General features: G+C 36.1%; 1 protein-coding gene across 1 annotated transcript; it reads left to right on the top strand.

Moving 5' to 3' along the window:
* Positions 1–6,400: 6,400 nt before the first annotated feature.
* LOC136419902 (3-hydroxyisobutyrate dehydrogenase, mitochondrial) lies at positions 6,401–8,571 on the top strand. Its single transcript, XM_066406498.1, has 5 exons — positions 6,401–6,821; positions 7,095–7,226; positions 7,283–7,687; positions 8,120–8,329; positions 8,384–8,571. Exons 1-5 carry the CDS (start codon positions 6,767–6,769, stop codon positions 8,539–8,541), a joined length of 960 nt encoding a protein of 319 aa, XP_066262595.1. The 5' UTR covers positions 6,401–6,766; the 3' UTR covers positions 8,542–8,571.
* Positions 8,572–19,560: the final 10,989 nt, after the last annotated feature.

The raw sequence follows: 19,560 nt of genomic DNA, 5'->3' as shown, positions 1-19,560 counted from the left end.
TTACGATTCGATCGATTAATACAATTATTCATGATTCACATGTCGATTCCATGTACACATTGTTTGTTTTCCATGAGTTCCCAGAAAAATACTGTCGTTTTCCTGTATCAAAGTTTATTGTCCTAGAGATATCACGCAGTATTCGCAACTATGAGTTTTATGGCCTTAATATTGTCTATAGATTGCCAAGAATTTACTTAAGCTGATATGAATACATTTCTTGCAAACATGGATTAATGCTCACAGGAAGATACTTGGGATTCTAGTAAGTATAAGTGTCGTTTGCATATACATAGGGTTTAATGTATCATCATGGAGATATTTCAAGGGGCGATATTACTCTGTAAAATAATTAAAAAATACTAATAGACTGATGGTGAAAAACCGCACCATTTTCAAATTTTTTCTCATATTTTGCATTTTTCTCGTGTATGTCTTGAGTTAAATTTTTCGAATTTCATACACCTATTTTTTTAAGTTCCTCTACAATAAAATGGCAAAATCGCTGAGAGCCATATACAAGGTGTTCTTTTTTCTTGGGTAATGTAGTATTTTATGCTTTGTATCTTTTTTTGGAGCACCCTGTATGTATTTTGATACCAAATTTAAATTTCTTGTTCAATTATTTAGCTTTTCGCTTTCTTCAGTACTTTCGCATCTTTTATGGTTTTCGCAGAATTTGCTCAGTTATTAACTATCTGAAGCAATATGTAATATTTAAACAGATTTCTTAAAATAAATATATAAGTCTACAAGAAAAAAAATACATAAAAACTGTTGAAAATGTTCTTTAAAAAATGTGAGACTTTGCTACCTTGCATACCGAAAAGGGTGCGATTTTGACTATGGGTCTATTAGCATTTTTTTATTATTTTGCAGAGTACTATCGTCTCCTGAAATATCACTATGATGATATATTACAGCCAATAGATTAGGTATATCTCTGAAATACTACTAATAGCTGCGCGTTCCCAGAACCAATTAACTATACTTGTTGTTGATAGTTTTTGAAACCTGTATCCTACTTTGAAACAGGATTCTTAAAAAGTAATGTTTGGACGTTTCCTATTAATTCAGGTCGAAAAATGCAATAGAATGCGACGTCCTATAAGCATTGCTCATGACTCCATTTAAATCAGCTCTTAAAAGTAACTTATCACAAAAGTTTTTTTACATTTTGTACTGGGTAACATTCAGTATGTCTAATAATTTTATTTCTTCTTAAACGTTTTGCAACTTTCGGTGTAATCGGAAATGACCCAAGCTTTTCAATTCATTTAAATTGCATACATAACATTTTTGCGTATTGGGATTGACCGCAAAATTTCTTTATCATTGACTTATCACAATTTCATGTTCGGATTTAAAATAGCGGGGAAGAAGGAATTTTTTCAAAAAACAAAATAGCGTCAAATTTAAAAGACAATTGAAGCAAAGACAGTAAGACATCTTTGATTAATAACAATTGACGTTCGTCTTCGCTCATTTGATATTTTGCAATTTGATTATTTTAGACTATTTTTTAATAGCAATTGCCAAAATCATCACTATTTGAGATTTTATACATTTTTTGGAGTATTTTTTATAGATTTGTGTGCTTTAAATTTACAATAAAATTTAAAGTCGACTTTCTAATTGAAAATAGCGACATTAGGGCTGAGACAAAAATGTACCTATTACTAAGCACTGATTCTTCAATAGCCAGTTAGGAAACGACAGTTTTCAGTTAACAACTACCTGATACATGATGTGTTTTCCAGACTAAAAAGCTTAGCCAACAGTTGAACAAAATACGGTTAGTTATGTGAAACACTTTTGCAATTAAAGGCCAATGGTTCAGAGTTCCGGTAACTTTTAACCATTGGCAGGAATCAGTGGAAACGCCAAAATAAAAGCACATTGACCAATTTCATGACAAAAGTAGATTGATATTTAAATTTGTAGAGCGGTTATCAAAATCCAGTAATCCCTACAGTGCTGGTTTCAAGCAGGGAACTGAAAGTTTAACATTTATGAAAAACATTCTGACCTGATGGCTGTTAAATATGCTGGATGTTTTTAGAACTCCTCTAGATGCTTGAAAGGTCTCTTGGTTTCTGTGAGATTTACTGTTTGAACCATTTGTGTACATGGTGTCTTTAACCAGGTTAAGGGATTATGAAGACCTTTCCTTCCGCATGTGATTCTGATGGTTTCGGTTGATAGATGGCGAATTCAGGCATCCGCACCAGTACCCACTTAGCACAGCAATATGGTCAACTTTTGTGGGCTCTTGTGTAACAGACGCAGGTAGCTTTTGCCGGCCATATAGTCGCACAGGTGTGGATGCCCAAATTCCGTGTCTGTCCACCAATACTAACTTTTCTGAATGAGATCGCGAAAGTCATTTATCGAGGAGGCATACCAGTGTAATATGGCTCAAAAAATATATATATACTTTAATTTGATAATGTATAAAATTATAGTATCGGGTAGCGCACCTATAACATACATATGAGAACTCATGCGATTCAGGGATGATCAATAATCAATTAAAATTCAATCGATTATTCTGAAACACTAATGGCTTTCTATGATACTTCCTGAACCACATCTGAAAATGGTGTGATTTTGCACGTCCCTTAATCTCTCAATTAAAAGAATGTTCTTATCGACATGTATAAATCGAAAATAATCCCTCAATTTTTTTAATGTAATATCTTTCCAAGCAATAGTTGCGAACTTTATCGATTAGAGATCATTTTCAAAATTCACAATCTAAAGTATTCCAAACAGGTACTCAGATTTACTTTCAATGTCAATAAACTCCGCCAAGGCACATATATACTAATCACACCATTTTGCATGTGACAACTAATAAGCTTTAACATCATCTTCTGCAATTAACACACCTGACTAATCCCTTATTGTTCCAATTCAGATTTATCTCATCAGCGTATTAAATCTTGGTTTTAAAAGTAGCTTACAGCAAATGGCAGTAATTGAGATAATGGCGCTGTTTTTACGATAGGCACCTACTGATAACTTTTTGCCATAAGTTTTATTATTTGACGACCTTCGAAACGTTGCACATTATAATGGGAGTTTTTTTTTAATGTAAAACGCGTCTTTGGATCATTAAAGAAATGCCCTGGTCTGCGTACGCGTGACTTTTGAACGCAACATCAGAGACGCACACACATTTCTCCATAATAAAATTCGCCGATAAAAGAATTCATAGAATGGTGTAAATCGATACATGTATTATAGAAAACAACAGTGGCACCTACCTGGGTACGTGGAAATTAAACCCTGATGGTGACTCCCCTTTTCCACCATGAAGAGTGCACCTAAACTGAATTTGAACTAATTTACACCTGTCTGCTAGGCGGACGGGATACACATTCATATGACACGTCGAGACGCACTCATAAGTATAGCAAGCTTGTGACGTCACTCCTTATCATTAGCACCTTTAAAGTGGGGCTGAACATACAGGACGGACAAAAAACAACAGAGATTGTGCATTTCAGCACTTGTTTTGTTCCCAATCATAAAAAATCTCGGTTCGCCATGGAAAGCAGATGTTTTTTCACCTGTGTAATTCGTTGACAGTGGCTGAACTTGACAGATTAGAAATTTCGCATATTAATGTAAAATTTTATTAAGCGTCAATCACTGATTGACTTACTGCATATTTTATTGATTACCATGATCATAAAAGATAGTGCACATGTTTTACTTATCAAAAACTGATGTGTAGCCTCTTGTTCAAGAAACGTTGATAACACACACCCTATGCTTAGACAAGAGGTCAATATCGGAGGAAAAAGAGACTAAGCAATAACAACTGACACATAGATCATTAACACAAAAAATTAAATTATATAAAAAAGACCGGTTTAATTAGATACAATGATTATACACCAATCACTTACCTCAAATCATCTTCTTTGACACGATTCATATGAAAAAAACTGTTATCTCTCAGCGATTGAGAAACGGAATTTTGGATTGTTTCACGTAATTTAAACATGTATCTATCATGCCGTTACCATTAATTTACGTATTTTTTACTCTTTTTTCCTAGTTTCTGACAACAGTGAGCAACTTGTCACCAAAACGTTAACAAGGGCATTCGTCCGATCCCTTAACAAAAGATGAATTCTCAATTAGTAGAGTAGTGTATGAGGCGTCATTCTCAAAAAGTAAAAAAGAGTAGACCATCTGCCTCAGTCAACAAAAAGTCAATCGCTGAGCAATATCCGTAATGAAACTTGACATTTGCTAGTTAACTAGCAAATTCGTGGTGAAAACCTTTAGAGTTTAGAGCTATGAACGCTATAGTTTTTTTTCAAAAAATTTAGCAGTGAATAATTACACACAAAATAGAGCAACTTTTAAGATTTAAGGTTTTGTCAGTCACTAAATGTCAGTAGGACTGTTTTGAATCAAATGATGTTGAAATATGTTGAAAAGTCAATTTCTTCTTCACTGATATGTAGGTTTAATTCCATTAGAAACTCACGCATGATACGCCTCTGTTTCTCTGCAAATGTCAATGCGTATTGCATGCAAGGTTGCTGAATTTTTAGAACCGTAAAATATCAGTGGTGTGAACTGTTTTTAACCATGGGTGGTTAAATAATAAAACATGCTAATAGACCCATGATTTGCATCGATAAATATTTTTGCAGATTCTACGAAAACGGTAAATGATATGAAAATATTGCAAGAGACGAAAAAGCAAAAAAATTGTAGAAGGATTTTAAATTCGGTATCAAAATTGATACAGGATGTTCCAAAAACAAGATACTGAATATAAAATAGTTCACATCTAAAAAAGCAACACCCTCTACCTGGTTTCCGACGATTTTGACATTTTGTTGTAGAAAGTCTTAAAGAAAATAAATAGGTGTGCGAAATTTAAAAAAATGTCTTCAAAGTATACGTGAGAAAAAGAAAAAATATGAAAAAAAAATTAAATTTTGCCACCCTGTGTACCCTGTGTAAAAATGATGCCTTTTTGACCACGGGTCTATTAGCATTTTTTAAAATTTTGCAGAGTACTACCGCTCCCTGAAATATTTCCATGATGATATGTTATACCCTGTATATATCCGGTTAGTATGAAAGGGTGATAAGCGATATGTACGAGCATACCTAAGAGCCGAAATGAAATAAGCTATAATAAGTTTTATAAGATTATGGGGATGATTCTGGGTGAGTGATTCATTGTGAGATGAGAAAAGGTTTCTGCATGTCTTAAAAAATATTAGACTGCAATTAAATAATTTAATTACTTTTTCTTTTTGGGTTCTTTTTGAGGGTATAAATACTATATACAGTCTGTCTCAGATAAGAATGAACAGCATGGGGATCTCAGAAACGGTAATAGAGTATATAAAAGTTGCAGAACGGTTTCTAAGAGCCGAGATGTCTTTTAGTTCGCTTTACAAATCAAGAATTATTCCTAGCTTTGTAAAATGCAGAATTGCCGGAATATGATTGCTGCACTATCCGTTATTTGCACAAGGGAGGAACATTTGCCTTCTACATAGCGCATCGAGATTTTTTATAAGTTAAAATAAGATATAGCATGTATATTTTTTATTACTCTTTACTGCTGTTCGACTTCGCTGTTGCCAGAGACCTTGAGTGAGTGCCCAAAAAACTTCAAGTCGGATGGGATTTTTTCAAGTTTGTGATTGACCGAAAAATCGAAATCCCTAAAATCCCAGAGTAAGCACAAGATGCCTAGGTCTCTGCTAATACTATATGACTGCTGTTTGAGAACCTTGGAAAATTATTTGCGCGCTTAATACTGTGCGGATTGTTTGAGTGTTGCAGATAACGATGTTCTTATTTGCTCAGCTCCTAAATACACACTGCTTAAGTTATGGTGTCGCTGGGACAATGGCGAAGTTAAGGAGCAGCGATTGTTTTGGGATTTGGTATCTAACTGTGAATAGCACCTTTTTGGGAAATATTTTCGTGTTTATTCAGTAAGCAAGGGTGATGTGTGGAAATTATACTTCGCGTGCAAGATAAATACGACCGCATAGGTTGAATAAGAAAGTTACTGCCAGTTTTTGATTCTTGTGATATAAAAGTAACCCGAACGAAAACGCATAAATAACGGAATGAAAAGTAATATGGTGCAAACATTAAAAAAGCATGAATATTAGTTAAAATTATTGATTTGTGCAGGGGCGAACGTGCTATTAAGCAAATCAATCGAACCGACTAAATACCCGTCTTAATCAGTGAGCAATTAATGTTTACATTATTTTATCGTTAATAACACGGCCTAATTTAAAGCCACTGAAGGGGGAACGGATTAGTTCGGGTAACAGTTCCCGTGTCCTCCATACCACTTACGCTATTACTAGCATATGCGAGTAGTTAAAACTTTTTCTTGATTTACGTGTTCTCCCTTGAGACACACAGGGAGCCCTATTCAAAGACAGTCAATCAGAGGGCTCCTATGCCTTCTCAAAAATCTCAGGTAAAATCGTAAGATGACCCGCGACCATAGCGACCGGACGATTTCACTGCTGATGGTGTAACAGCTACACGCGAATCAGATACCAACAATTGGAAACAACAGCGATTTAAGGTCAAACCGGTTGATAAATGAAATTCAAAATATTCTAACGTAGTGAACCTACTTGTTTGTGTAAATTGCCACATTTATACGGTATCATTCGGATTTCGTACGTGATGGTTTGCTAGTGGTGTTTGGCGAGATTAAAAGGCTCATTTCGAGGATATTTGAAGAATAATTATGTTCAAAAATAGTTTGAAGGTGCTGGTGAGAGTGGAGAAGAATGTTAATCACAGTAAGTACACAGATTTTGGCACCCAAAAGTCCTTTTAAGCGAAAGTAATTATGTAACAAATATATTATTTATTCAATTTAATCATTCCTCTGTTTGCACCGGGTTGATAAGAAAAATGTCATAATAAGGTGCTCATCACTGATATCACTTTGTGCCTTTTATTAATTCACCTTCACCTCTTTCATATAAATTTACCGTTAGCAACGCGTTACTGCCTCATCTGACCGTCCAAATCTGTTGACGTCACGAAATCTCTAAGGGCAAATTTCGCAGGTAGACACAACAGCAATGTAGCCTTCATCGGTCTGGGTCAAATGGGCCATCGCATGGTCAACAATCTAATCAAGCACGGGAAGACACCCAGGATATACGACGTAGTTCCTTCTGCGATCAGCAGCATAAAAGGTTTTTAACACTAATAGGAATTCAATAATGCAGTCTGCGCAATTTTAATATTTCAGGGGCAACTGCCTGCTCGTCAGCAGAAGAAGCTGTTGATGGGGCAAATGTGATCATCACAATGTTGCCCAACGGGCAAATAGTTAAAGATTCGATAATAGGGGAAAAGGGGGTGTTAAAGAAAATTGCTAAAAATTCTTTGCTACTGGATTCTTCGACTGTGGGACCTCAAGTGGCTAGGGAATTGTATGCAGCAGCTAAAGCTGCAAATGTGCGTTTTCTTGACGCCCCTGTATCAGGAGGCGTTGTAGGGGCGCAAGCGGGGACTTTATGCTTCATGGTGGGGGGTAACGAAAATGACTGCAAGGAGGTGGAGCCACTGTTACTTAACATGGGAGCTAAAGTGCTGTTTTGTGGGGGTCCTGGGGCTGGCCAAATCACTAAACTCTGCAACAACTTAATCTTAGGTGGGTAGACTTCAGCCCCTTTTAAACCCTTAAAATTCGAATTTCGTGCTCAATTCGGAGACTTTTTGGTCTCTTGCATTTTTCCTTATCTTCTGACTGTTTTCAAACTACTTATATACATATATTGTTTCCATACGTTTTTCAGGTAGGTTTCCGAAATAGTTACAGATTTAAAAAAATGCAAAAGACCAAAAATTTCTAAATTGAACAAGAAATTAGATTTTCGGAAACTGAGCGACCAGTGGCGTATTATAAAAAATTTGGGGTGGAAAAAGGGGGATGGACCTCAGAAATTAAACCACTCTATAGATCTTCACAACAGCTTTAAAGTTTAATTATAAAGATTCCAAACATTACTGCGTTTACAAAAGCTCTGATTTTAGAATTTTGACTATAAAATTCTTATATTTATATTGAGCGATATCTTATAAGGTGTCACAATGATTGGAACTGCCGAAGCTATGAACTTAGGCATTAAACTAGGCCTAGATCCCAAGCTCCTCACTGATGTAGTTAACATTTCAACTGGGCGATCCTGGTCTTCAGACACCTATAACCCCGTCCCTGGAGTTATGGAGAATGTACCTGCTGCTAAAGATTATGAGGGGGGATTCTCTGTGGAACTTATTGCCAAAGATTTAGGTCTGTAAATAGTAGTGGATTTGAAAAACAGTTTCAGGAAGATTCGTGTGTTAGGTCTGGCCGGGGATGCAGCCCTGACCATCAGCGCCCCGATTCCTCTAACTGCCATGTCGCATCAACTGTTTAGAACGATGATTACTTACGGGTTAGGCAAAAAAGACTTTTCTGTGATATATAAATTCTTGCAAGGTGCAGCCGTGAAGAAGGCATAAGTTTTTAATATAATGGTTTTGTGGGATTGATTTCGCTTTTTGTTGAATCATAGTACCGGAGATTTTGGCTATTTATCATCACTTAAATAAAGACTGCAGGTTTCCACCATTTATTATACCCTTCAGAGTTATAGAGGCATATACACATACATTCTATATCCTCAACAAGAAAATATTCTATGAATATTCCCACAGAATATTTAATTAATTTTCTGGAAGATGGAAAGATAAATTGTGTTTAACGGGAACAGTTTCTGGCGCATTTTGGATTGTACTAGCACCAAAACGCAGGACGAATTGTGAAAAATATAATAAAATAATATTATCAAGGCATCTATATGCAGGATGTCTCTGAAATGACTGTACGACGGTTAAACAAAAATTCCTGAACCAAAAATGAGGCGTTTTGGCACTACAGGGTACCAAAGATTTCTCATTAATATCGTTTTTTCGAAATAATTGTTAAACACTTTTATCGATTTTCGGTAATCTTGGAACTAAGAGTTACTACATAAATTGGCGTATTTTGATGTGAGCGGGCTCTTTTTTTAATGCGTGGAAATATTAAAAATGGCGCGAGTATCGTAAATAAAAGTTGTAATTTTTTGTTACCTCCTGTACAAATTACTTAAATTTTTTTCTGTCACAAGCTGACTTTATTTTGAAACTTTTTTACCTCTCGTAAAATTTTCGCCAAGCAAACAGTTTCTCTACAAAAAACTTATTTACGATACCTTGCAATTCATCATTGTTGTGAAAACATTGTTAAAAAAAATGTGTTTTGCGTTTCTTACGCAACAATAAAATAAATATTCCGTACACCTGACATACCGATAATGTTTATTATGATTGTTGTCGATCGGAGTTAAATTTATTATAAACTGAATAATTTTTAGTCTTAAAATGGAACATTGTTCTACGCTGAGAAGGTTGACATGCTTTTCATATATGGATTCTGTGAGGGAAATGCACCTATGACTGTCAGAGCCTATCACAATAAACATCTAAATCGCAAAATTTCGAACCATCAAACTTTCGCGAGTATTTAAAGGCAACTTAGGGAAACGGGTAGTTTTAATCCAAATAATGATAATTACAAACTAACGCGAAAAATTGAGATGAAAATAATATAGTGCCATCCCAGGTGATTGATAGAATATCTACGGAAGTAGAAGGTACCAAGGAAACCCGTTCCTAATCGGGTTTCCAATAATTCTCAATATAAAAATAAATGGTAAGAAAGCCTTTAGGAGGTCAATTGAGAGGTGGAATTATGTTTATATGTTTATTGCAAATATTAAAATATGTAGTTTTCTATATGTATAAGTCAGAAACATTTTATTAATAAAATTACAAATTCTGGACAATTTAGCGAAAAAACATTTCGCTGCAGGATCGCTACATGATGCTTATGGCTATTGCTCATTAAATCACAATTATTAGGCAACAATCAAGAATCTAATAAATGATAAACAAAACATGTTAGAAAAAAGGTGTCTTATGAAAATAAAAAATACTATAATAAATTGAGTATTTTATTTATCCTGTTTGTAAACAATCCTATTAAACCACAAACAGAGAAAAATTATAATCATATAGGTTAATAATAAGATTTATCTTTAATTTACAAGAGGAGAGGTATACTTTTTTACTATTTTTCCAAATTGGCACGCCGATATTTAGGAAACGCGTGGGGCCATTGTCTTGAAAAATATCTTAAATATATCGTCTCGATGCGCCCCACAACCCTACGCAAACCACTTTACAAAATTTGTTTTGGTTATACCATTTAATTAGTTTCCTACAAAAGTCACTTACTAATGAAATTTGCGAATTCTGGACAATATGATGAAGGAAAAGTTGTCTCTTCAGGATCGCAAGACATGTGTACACTATTGTTCGTTAATAAGAGAATTAAATTTGTGAGCTCCCCTATACTATTCAACCTTCGAAGTGATTAAGTTTTTAACAGACTTAGCTAAAAAATGCTACTGTTGATAGTGGCTTTATCTTTGTTATAAATGTATATCGACTATGAACATGACGTATTTAATAGGGCATGAAATTATAAAATTTGTATTGTTCTCAAAAAATCACAGATTTTTTAGAATGGCAAGGATAGGATATGTTTTTATTCCCTCGGGGATTTTTGCATAGGAAACTGCTGCCTTAAATTCGCAACTTTTCTTTCATTTTATTAAATCTGGAAACGTCGCATATTATTTTCTATCGATTATCGTTCCTAAGGCCGATGAGCTGTACCTTAACAAAAGGCAGGTTGTAAATTTTTTGTATGTTTTCGTACCAATATTGCTTCGTAAATGATTCAGTCGAATGTTAGCGCGGCGATGGATAAGACGTTCATGATGCGCGCTGCACTAATAATCGGGATAATCGGGTTTTCTTTTGGTGTAAAGACTAATGAGGTGTACAGTTAATATATCTACAGTTCAGTGAGTGAATGTGCATGTTGCAGACATGATTCTGGCTCATACTTATGATGCTTTGAGGTGCGTTCTGATTCTTGTTTCTTGTGGTTCACAGTTAAGATTTTTTAGCTCAATGAGAATGAAGTAATAAGAATTTTAGTTGAAAGTCAAACTGTATGCAATTTTAGCTTCTTTTTAAGGTATTTAGAACCACCTATGGATGTGGCCGAAGAATAAAATCGCAACTTGAGTTTTTTCGAAGATTTTTAAAATATTTTTCAGGAATTAATACCGTTCTTTTTGAGTTTCAGGGTTCGCCTGCGTACGCCTCTGCTTCGGGTGGAAATTAATTCCCGACTCTGTTTCAATGACATTTTTCCAGGCATTAATATTGGATTTTTTTCACAAATTAAATTTGATTTCTTTTGAGTTTCAGGGTTCGCCTGCGTGCGCCTCTGCTTCGGGTGGAAATCAATTCCCGACTCTGTTTCAATGACATTTTTCCAGGCATTAATATTGAATTTTTTTCACAAATTAAATTTGATTTCTTTTCAGTTTCAGGGTTCGCCTGCGTACGCCTCTGCTTCGGGTGGAAATTAATTCCCGACTCTGTTTCAATGACATTTTTCCAGGCATTAATATTGAATTTTTTTCACAAATTAAATTTGATTTCTTTTGAGTTTCAGGGTTCGCCTGCGTGCGCCTCTGCTTCGGGTGGAAATTAATTCCCGACTCTGTTTCAATGACATTTTTCCAGGCATTAATATTGAATTTTTTTCACAAATTAAATTTGATTTCTTTTGAGTTTCAGGGTTCGCCTGCGTGCGCCTCTGCTTCGGGTGGAAATTAATTCCCGACTCTGTTTCAATGACATTTTTCCAGGCATTAATATTGAATTTTTTTCACAAATTAAATTTGATTTCTTTTGAGTTTCAGGGTTCGCCTGCGTGCGCCTCTGCTTCGGGTGGAAATTAATTCCCGACTCTGTTTCAATGACATTTTTCCAGGCATTAATATTGAATTTTTTTCACAAATTAAATTTGATTTCTTTTGAGTTTCAGGGTTCGCCTGCGTGCGCCTCTGCTTCGGGTGGAAATTAATTCCCGACTCTGTTTCAATGACATTTTTCCAGGCATTAATATTGAATTTTTTTCACAAATTAAATTTGATTTCTTTTGAGTTTCAGGGTTCGCCTGCGTGCGCCTCTGCTTCGGGTGGAAATTAATTCCCGACTCTGTTTCAATGACATTTTTCCAGGCATTAATATTGAATTTTTTTCACAAATTAAATTTGATTTCTTTTGAGTTTCAGGGTTCGCCTGCGTGCGCCTCTGCTTCGGGTGGAAATCAATTCCCGACTCTGTTTCAATGACATTTTTCCAGGCATTAATATTGAATTTTTTTCACAAATTAAATTTGATTTCTTTTGAGTTTCAGGGTTCGCCTGCGTGCGCCTCTGCTTCGGGTGGAAATTAATTCCCGACTCTGTTTCAATGACATTTTTCCAGGCATTAATATTGAATTTTTTTCACAAATTAAATTTGATTTCTTTTGAGTTTCAGGGTTCGCCTGCGTGCGCCTCTGCTTCGGGTGGAAATCAATTCCCGACTCTGTTTCAATGACATTTTTCCAGGCATTAATATTGAATTTTTTTCACAAATTAAATTTGATTTCTTTTGAGTTTCAGGGTTCGCCTGCGTGCGCCTCTGCTTCGGGTGGAAATTAATTCCCGACTCTGTTTCAATGACATTTTTCCAGGCATTAATATTGAATTTTTTTCACAAATTAAATTTGATTTCTTTTGAGTTTCAGGGTTCGCCTGCGTGCGCCTCTGCTTCGGGTGGAAATTAATTCCCGACTCTGTTTCAATGACATTTTTCCAGGCATTAATATTGAATTTTTTTCACAAATTAAATTTGATTTCTTTTGAGTTTCAGGGTTCGCCTGCGTGCGCCTCTGCTTCGGGTGGAAATTAATTCCCGACTCTGTTTCAATGACATTTTTCCAGGCATTAATATTGAATTTTTTTCACAAATTAAATTTGATTTCTTTTGAGTTTCAGGGTTCGCCTGCGTGCGCCTCTGCTTCGGGTGGAAATTAATTCCCGACTCTGTTTCAATGACATTTTTCCAGGCATTAATATTGAATTTTTTTCACAAATTAAATTTGATTTCTTTTGAGTTTCAGGGTTCGCCTGCGTGCGCCTCTGCTTCGGGTGGAAATCAATTCCCGACTCTGTTTCAATGACATTTTTCCAGGCATTAATATTGAATTTTTTTCACAAATTAAATTTGATTTCTTTTGAGTTTCAGGGTTCGCCTGCGTGCGCCTCTGCTTCGGGTGGAAATTAATTCCCGACTCTGTTTCAATGACATTTTTCCAGGCATTAATATTGAATTTTTTTCACAAATTAAATTTGATTTCTTTTGAGTTTCAGGGTTCGCCTGCGTGCGCCTCTGCTTCGGGTGGAAATTAATTCCCGACTCTGTTTCAATGACATTTTTCCAGGCATTAATATTGAATTTTTTTCACAAATTAAATTTGATTTCTTTTGAGTTTCAGGGTTCGCCTGCGTGCGCCTCTGCTTCGGGTGGAAATTAATTCCCGACTCTGTTTCAATGACATTTTTCCAGGCATTAATATTGAATTTTTTTCACAAATTAAATTTGATTTCTTTTGAGTTTCAGGGTTCGCCTGCGTGCGCCTCTGCTTCGGGTGGAAATTAATTCCCGACTCTGTTTCAATGACATTTTTCCAGGCATTAATATTGAATTTTTTTCACAAATTAAATTTGATTTCTTTTGAGTTTCAGGGTTCGCCTGCGTGCGCCTCTGCTTCGGGTGGAAATTAATTCCCGACTCTGTTTCAATGACATTTTTCCAGGCATTAATATTGAATTTTTTTCACAAATTAAATTTGATTTCTTTTGAGTTTCAGGGTTCGCCTGCGTGCGCCTCTGCTTCGGGTGGAAATCAATTCCCGACTCTGTTTCAATGACATTTTTCCAGGCATTAATATTGAATTTTTTTCACAAATTAAATTTGATTTCTTTTGAGTTTCAGGGTTCGCCTGCGTGCGCCTCTGCTTCGGGTGGAAATTAATTCCCGACTCTGTTTCAATGACATTTTTCCAGGCATTAATATTGAATTTTTTCCACAAATTAAATTTGATTTCTTTTGAGTTTCAGGGTTCGCCTGCGTGCGCCTCTGCTTCGGGTGGAAATCAATTCCCGACTCTGTTTCAATGACATTTTTCCAGGCATTAATATTGAATTTTTTTCACAAATTAAATTTGATTTCTTTTCAGTTTCAGGGTTCGCCTGCGTACGCCTCTGCTTCGGGTGGAAATCAATTCCCGACTCTGTTTCAATGACATTTTTCCAGGCATTAATATTGAATTTTTTTCACAAATTAAATTTGATTTCTTTTCAGTTTCAGGGTTCGCCTGCGTGCGCCTCTGCTTCGGGTGGAAATTAATTCCCGACTCTGTTTCAATGACATTTTTCCAGGCATTAATATTGAATTTTTTTCACAAATTAAATTTGATTTCTTTTGAGTTTCAGGGTTCGCCTGCGTGCGCCTCTGCTTCGGGTGGAAATTAATTCCCGACTCTGTTTCAATGACATTTTTCCAGGCATTAATATTGAATTTTTTTCACAAATTAAATTTGATTTCTTTTGAGTTTCAGGGTTCGCCTGCGTGCGCCTCTGCTTCGGGTGGAAATCAATTCCCGACTCTGTTTCAATGACATTTTTCCAGGCATTAATATTGAATTTTTTTCACAAATTAAATTTGATTTCTTTTGAGTTTCAGGGTTCGCCTGCGTGCGCCTCTGCTTCGGGTGGAAATTAATTCCCGACTCTGTTTCAATGACATTTTTCCAGGCATTAATATTGAATTTTTTTCACAAATTAAATTTGATTTCTTTTGAGTTTCAGGGTTCGCCTGCGTGCGCCTCTGCTTCGGGTGGAAATTAATTCCCGACTCTGTTTCAATGACATTTTTCCAGGCATTAATATTGAATTTTTTTCACAAATTAAATTTGATTTCTTTTGAGTTTCAGGGTTCGCCTGCGTGCGCCTCTGCTTCGGGTGGAAATTAATTCCCGACTCTGTTTCAATGACATTTTTCCAGGCATTAATATTGAATTTTTTTCACAAATTAAATTTGATTTCTTTTGAGTTTCAGGGTTCGCCTGCGTGCGCCTCTGCTTCGGGTGGAAATTAATTCCCGACTCTGTTTCAATGACATTTTTCCAGGCATTAATATTGAATTTTTTTCACAAATTAAATTTGATTTCTTTTGAGTTTCAGGGTTCGCCTGCGTGCGCCTCTGCTTCGGGTGGAAATTAATTCCCGACTCTGTTTCAATGACATTTTTCCAGGCATTAATATTGAATTTTTTTCACAAATTAAATTTGATTTCTTTTGAGTTTCAGGGTTCGCCTGCGTGCGCCTCTGCTTCGGGTGGAAATTAATTCCCGACTCTGTTTCAATGACATTTTTCCAGGCATTAATATTGAATTTTTTTCACAAATTAAATTTGATTTCTTTTGAGTTTCAGGGTTCGCCTGCGTGCGCCTCTGCTTCGGGTGGAAATCAATTCCCGACTCTGTTTCAATGACATTTTTCCAGGCATTAATATTGAATTTTTTTCACAAATTAAATTTGATTTCTTTTGAGTTTCAGGGTTCGCCTGCGTGCGCCTCTGCTTCGGGTGGAAATCAATTCCCGACTCTGTTTCAATGACATTTTTCCAGGCATTAATATTGAATTTTTTTCACAAATTAAATTTGATTTCTTTTGAGTTTCAGGGTTCGCCTGCGTGCGCCTCTGCTTCGGGTGGAAATTAATTCCCGACTCTGTTTCAATGACATTTTTCCAGGCATTAATATTGAATTTTTTTCACAAATTAAATTTGATTTCTTTTGAGTTTCAGGGTTCGCCTGCGTGCGCCTCTGCTTCGGGTGGAAATCAATTCCCGACTCTGTTTCAATGACATTTTTCCAGGCATTAATATTGAATTTTTTCCACAAATTAAATTTGATTTCTTTTGAGTTTCAGGGTTCGCCTGCGTGCGCCTCTGCTTCGGGTGGAAATCAATTCCCGACTCTGTTTCAATGACATTTTTCCAGGCATTAATATTGAATTTTTTTCACAAATTAAATTTGATTTCTTTTCAGTTTCAGGGTTCGCCTGCGTACGCCTCTGCTTCGGGTGGAAATTAATTCCCGACTCTGTTTCAATGACATTTTTCCAGGCATTAATATTGAATTTTTTTCACAAATTAAATTTGATTTCTTTTGAGTTTCAGGGTTCGCCTGCGTGCGCCTCTGCTTCGGGTGGAAATCAATTCCCGACTCTGTTTCAATGACATTTTTCCAGGCATTAATATTGAATTTTTTTCACAAATTAAATTTGATTTCTTTTGAGTTTCAGGGTTCGCCTGCGTGCGCCTCTGCTTCGGGTGGAAATTAATTCCCGACTCTGTTTCAATGACATTTTTCCAGGCATTAATATTGAATTTTTTTCACAAATTAAATTTGATTTCTTTTGAGTTTCAGGGTTCGCCTGCGTGCGCCTCTGCTTCGGGTGGAAATCAATTCCCGACTCTGTTTCAATGACATTTTTCCAGGCATTAATATTGAATTTTTTCCACAAATTAAATTTGATTTCTTTTGAGTTTCAGGGTTCGCCTGCGTGCGCCTCTGCTTCGGGTGGAAATCAATTCCCGACTCTGTTTCAATGACATTTTTCCAGGCATTAATATTGAATTTTTTTCACAAATTAAATTTGATTTCTTTTCAGTTTCAGGGTTCGCCTGCGTACGCCTCTGCTTCGGGTGGAAATTAATTCCCGACTCTGTTTCAATGACATTTTTCCAGGCATTAATATTGAATTTTTTTCACAAATTAAATTTGATTTCTTTTGAGTTTCAGGGTTCGCCTGCGTGCGCCTCTGCTTCGGGTGGAAATTAATTCCCGACTCTGTTTCAATGACATTTTTCCAGGCATTAATATTGAATTTTTTTCACAAATTAAATTTGATTTCTTTTGAGTTTCAGGGTTCGCCTGCGTGCGCCTCTGCTTCGGGTGGAAATTAATTCCCGACTCTGTTTCAATGACATTTTTCCAGGCATTAATATTGAATTTTTTTCACAAATTAAATTTGATTTCTTTTGAGTTTCAGGGTTCGCCTGCGTGCGCCTCTGCTTCGGGTGGAAATTAATTCCCGACTCTGTTTCAATGACATTTTTCCAGGCATTAATATTGAATTTTTTTCACAAATTAAATTTGATTTCTTTTGAGTTTCAGGGTTCGCCTGCGTGCGCCTCTGCTTCGGGTGGAAATTAATTCCCGACTCTGTTTCAATGACATTTTTCCAGGCATTAATATTGAATTTTTTTCACAAATTAAATTTGATTTCTTTTGAGTTTCAGGGTTCGCCTGCGTGCGCCTCTGCTTCGGGTGGAAATTAATTCCCGACTCTGTTTCAATGACATTTTTCCAGGCATTAATATTGAATTTTTTTCACAAATTAAATTTGATTTCTTTTGAGTTTCAGGGTTCGCCTGCGTGCGCCTCTGCTTCGGGTGGAAATCAATTCCCGACTCTGTTTCAATGACATTTTTCCAGGCATTAATATTGAATTTTTTTCACAAATTAAATTTGATTTCTTTTGAGTTTCAGGGTTCGCCTGCGTGCGCCTCTGCTTCGGGTGGAAATTAATTCCCGACTCTGTTTCAATGACATTTTTCCAGGCATTAATATTGAATTTTTTTCACAAATTAAATTTGATTTCTTTTGAGTTTCAGGGTTCGCCTGCGTGCGCCTCTGCTTCGGGTGGAAATCAATTCCCGACTCTGTTTCAATGACATTTTTCCAGGCATTAATATTGAATTTTTTTCACAAATTAAATTTGATTTCTTTTGAGTTTCAGGGTTCGCCTGCGTGCGCCTCTGCTTCGGGTGGAAATCAATTCCCGACTCTGTTTCAATGACATTTTTCCAGGCATTAATATTGAATTTTTTTCACAAATTAAATTTGATTTCTTTTCAGTTTCAGGGTTCGCCTGCGTACGCCTCTGCTTCGGGTGGAAATTAATTCCCGACTCTGTTTCAATGACATTTTTCCAGGCATTAATATTGAATTTTTTTCACAAATTAAATTTGATTTCTTTTGAGTTTCAGGGTTCGCCTGCGTGCGCCTCTGCTTCGGGTGGAAATTAATTCCCGACTCTGTTTCAATGACATTTTTCCAGGCATTAATATTGAATTTTTTTCACAAATTAAATTTGATTTCTTTTGAGTTTCAGGGTTCGCCTGCGTGCGCCTCTGCTTCGGGTGGAAATTAATTCCCGACTCTGTTTCAATGACATTTTTCCAGGCATTAATATTGAATTTTTTTCACAAATTAAATTTGATTTCTTTTGAGTTTCAGGGTTCGCCTGCGTGCGCCTCTGCTTCGGGTGGAAATTAATTCCCGACTCTGTTTCAATGACATTTTTCCAGGCATTAATATTGAATTTTTTTCACAAATTAAATTTGATTTCTTTTGAGTTTCAGGGTTCGCCTGCGTGCGCCTCTGCTTCGGGTGGAAATTAATTCCCGACTCTGTTTCAATGACATTTTTCCAGGCATTAATATTGAATTTTTTTCACAAATTAAATTTGATTTCTTTTGAGTTTCAGGGTTCGCCTGCGTGCGCCTCTGCTTCGGGTGGAAATTAATTCCCGACTCTGTTTCAATGACATTTTTCCAGGCATTAATATTGAATTTTTTTCACAAATTAAATTTGATTTCTTTTGAGTTTCAGGGTTCGCCTGCGTGCGCCTCTGCTTCGGGTGGAAATCAATTCCCGACTCTGTTTCAATGACATTTTTCCAGGCATTAATATTGAATTTTTTTCACAAATTAAATTTGATTTCTTTTGAGTTTCAGGGTTCGCCTGCGTGCGCCTCTGCTTCGGGTGGAAATCAATTCCCGACTCTGTTTCAATGACATTTTTCCAGGCATTAATATTGAATTTTTTCCACAAATTAAATTTGATTTCTTTTGAGTTTCAGGGTTCGCCTGCGTGCGCCTCTGCTTCGGGTGGAAATCAATTCCCGACTCTGTTTCAATGACATTTTTCCAGGCATTAATATTGAATTTTTTTCACAAATTAAATTTGATTTCTTTTCAGTTTCAGGGTTCGCCTGCGTACGCCTCTGCTTCGGGTGGAAATTAATTCCCGACTCTGTTTCAATGACATTTTTCCAGGCATTAATATTGAATTTTTTTCACAAATTAAATTTGATTTCTTTTGAGTTTCAGGGTTCGCCTGCGTGCGCCTCTGCTTCGGGTGGAAATTAATTCCCGACTCTGTTTCAATGACATTTTTCCAGGCATTAATATTGAATTTTTTTCACAAATTAAATTTGATTTCTTTTGAGTTTCAGGGTTCGCCTGCGTGCGCCTCTGCTTCGGGTGGAAATTAATTCCCGACTCTGTTTCAATGACATTTTTCCAGGCATTAATATTGAATTTTTTTCACAAATTAAATTTGATTTCTTTTGAGTTTCAGGGTTCGCCTGCGTGCGCCTCTGCTTCGGG

The sequence above is a fragment of the Euwallacea similis genome, chromosome 3, assembly GCF_039881205.1.
Source record: "Euwallacea similis isolate ESF13 chromosome 3, ESF131.1, whole genome shotgun sequence".
Lineage (NCBI taxonomy): Eukaryota > Metazoa > Arthropoda > Insecta > Coleoptera > Curculionidae > Euwallacea > Euwallacea similis.
The sequence above is the reverse complement of the archived record's forward strand: the minus strand, read 5'-3'. Positions and strand labels throughout refer to the sequence as shown.